The 2,087-nt window shown below is 49.4% G+C and overlaps 1 protein-coding gene across 1 annotated transcript in view; it reads right to left on the bottom strand.

The window, feature by feature from the left end:
- Positions 1–2,087, bottom strand: part of metap1 (methionyl aminopeptidase 1) — a 16,051-nt gene that overhangs the window by 7,500 nt on the left and 6,464 nt on the right. The window contains exon 4 of the mRNA XM_017303368.1: positions 255–603. Coding sequence (XP_017158857.1) covers positions 255–603 — 349 coding nt within the window. The remainder of the gene's footprint in view (positions 1–254; positions 604–2,087) is intronic.

Genomic DNA, 2,087 nt, shown 5'->3' with positions numbered 1-2,087 from the left:
GACCGGATCCCAGGAACTGTGTGGTTCCACCTGGCCCAGGTCCAGAACCTGGACAGTTGGGTTAAACTGGTTCGGTTCTGAAAACAAACAAATTGCAGCTAACCCCCTGTGGCGCTTTGCCCCGCTAAAGTGGGCGGAGCCAAAACACTCAGAGAGGCGTGGCCAAGAGTGGCTACGGTCCGGATGACAGAAGTCCTGWTGCCAACTTAGCAACTTTGTTGCTATACTCAGCAACTAGAAGCAAATCTAGCAACTTATCAAAACATGGGGCCAGTTACAGTTCAGAGTCCGAGCATCAGGTTTTAACAGTCCACTTAGAGCCAAACGGCCACCTTCAGAGGAAAAGACATCAGTTAGGATGATCAACGGCCAGGAGACTCTCATCAACTGGAAACCAGTGGATCTGTCCACAGTCAAACCAGTTATTACCACTATGGACTGAGTCAGTACCAACCAAGAGAGAATCCACTGCTTTGACAAACACCTTAAAGCTGGCCTGTTACCTGTCCTGATTGTGTAGAGCCATGAAAAAGTTCTGTTACCTCTGGGATGATCCGCATAGTCGGGTCTTTGGATGTCACCAGGAACCGGTCGCATGGGGGTCTGGAACCGAGAACACAAGTTAGATCACAGCAACAACAATTAGTTGTCCGGTCCGCTTTACTCCTACTCCGGTCCGCTTTACTCCTACTCCGGTCCGCTTTACTCTAACTCCGGTCCGCTTTACTCTAACTCCGGTCCGCTTTACTCCAACTCCGGTCCGCTTTACTCTAACTCCGGTCCGCTTTACTCTAACTCCGGTCCGCTTTACTCTAACTCCGGTCTGCTTCGACCCGACTCCGGTGCGTTTACTTAGAAAGTCTGGTTTGTTTGGAGAGGTGTGAATGCTAAGCGAACTCTGGTCCACCTGTAATCTGGGTCTGGGACCGGTTCAAGTGAACTCTGGTTCGGTTCTAATCCATGTGTGACTTTATTCTCATGTTATTACGACTTTATGTCAAACAACAACTTTAGTGTCATATTATGACTTCATTATTTATAATATTTTGATTGACTATTATATGACTTTATTCCCTTTTTTNGTTCCTGGGAGCGCTTTGGGATTCTCCTGGTAGGACAGGCGGCTGGAGAGAGAGAGGGAAGTCTGGAGAGGTGACATGAAAATGAAGTTGGGTCTTTGTGTTCTGGAAGACTTTGAGATGTGGAAACTGTTTAAAGACCGAGTTGAAACCCTTCATGAAGCTCCAGCAATTCAGAATGTTATTAATAAAATATGAAGCAAGAAAACCAAAAGAACTGTTTCAGTTTGTAGTTCAGAGACAGAGTGTTTTCTGTAAAGCTACAGGGAGAAATAATAATAATATGTCTTCTAATGAATGCAGTGCCAACAGAAAGCGAGCCTCAGCAGACTGGAGCAGCACATGAAGAGCTTATAGCGAGCAGCTCTTCCAGCCTGAATCCTAAACAGAAGAAGCATGAAAGGCTCCTGGCGGCGCTATGAATAACTGGCTGCTCCTGCAGGGCTGCGCTCAGCCGCAGCTCTAATGACACTCACGCTGCCGAGTCCGACTGCGGCGGGAGGAACGGGAAAACACGAGCAGTTTTACTCAAAAACAGCACTTTGGCCCAAACGGGCCTCATTAATCATTGATTACGTCCAGCGCCCAGCAGGACGCTGCAGGTTGGGCGGTTGCTTAGGAACAGAGCGCTTCGGAGCACCTGCATGTAAAATACGGCCTCATAGCGCTCCGGCTTCTTTCTGAAACATTAGTCCGCGTTAACAAACAGTCGGCGCCGAAGGGAGACGGTAACCATGGCTACCCGAGTACGGATGGATCTGTGGTACAAAGGTTGCCACGGTTACGGCTCGGCCCATAAATAAACCCAACATGAGGCGACACAAGATGGTCCGATCAGAAACCACAGGGAGCCGCAGGGTTAACCATCCTGATGGAGAACACCGACCCGACCGGATCGGTTCCGACCTGATCCGATCCAACTGGATCCGACCCGACTGGATCCGATCCAACCCGACCAGATAAAACCCGACCGAATCCGACCTGACCGGATCCAACTGGATCCGACCC

Source organism: Poecilia reticulata, unplaced genomic scaffold (genome assembly GCF_000633615.1).
Source record: "Poecilia reticulata strain Guanapo unplaced genomic scaffold, Guppy_female_1.0+MT scaffold_254, whole genome shotgun sequence".
NCBI classification, from domain to species: Eukaryota; Metazoa; Chordata; class Actinopteri; order Cyprinodontiformes; family Poeciliidae; genus Poecilia; species Poecilia reticulata.
This window is presented reverse-complemented; position numbering and strand designations above follow the sequence as displayed.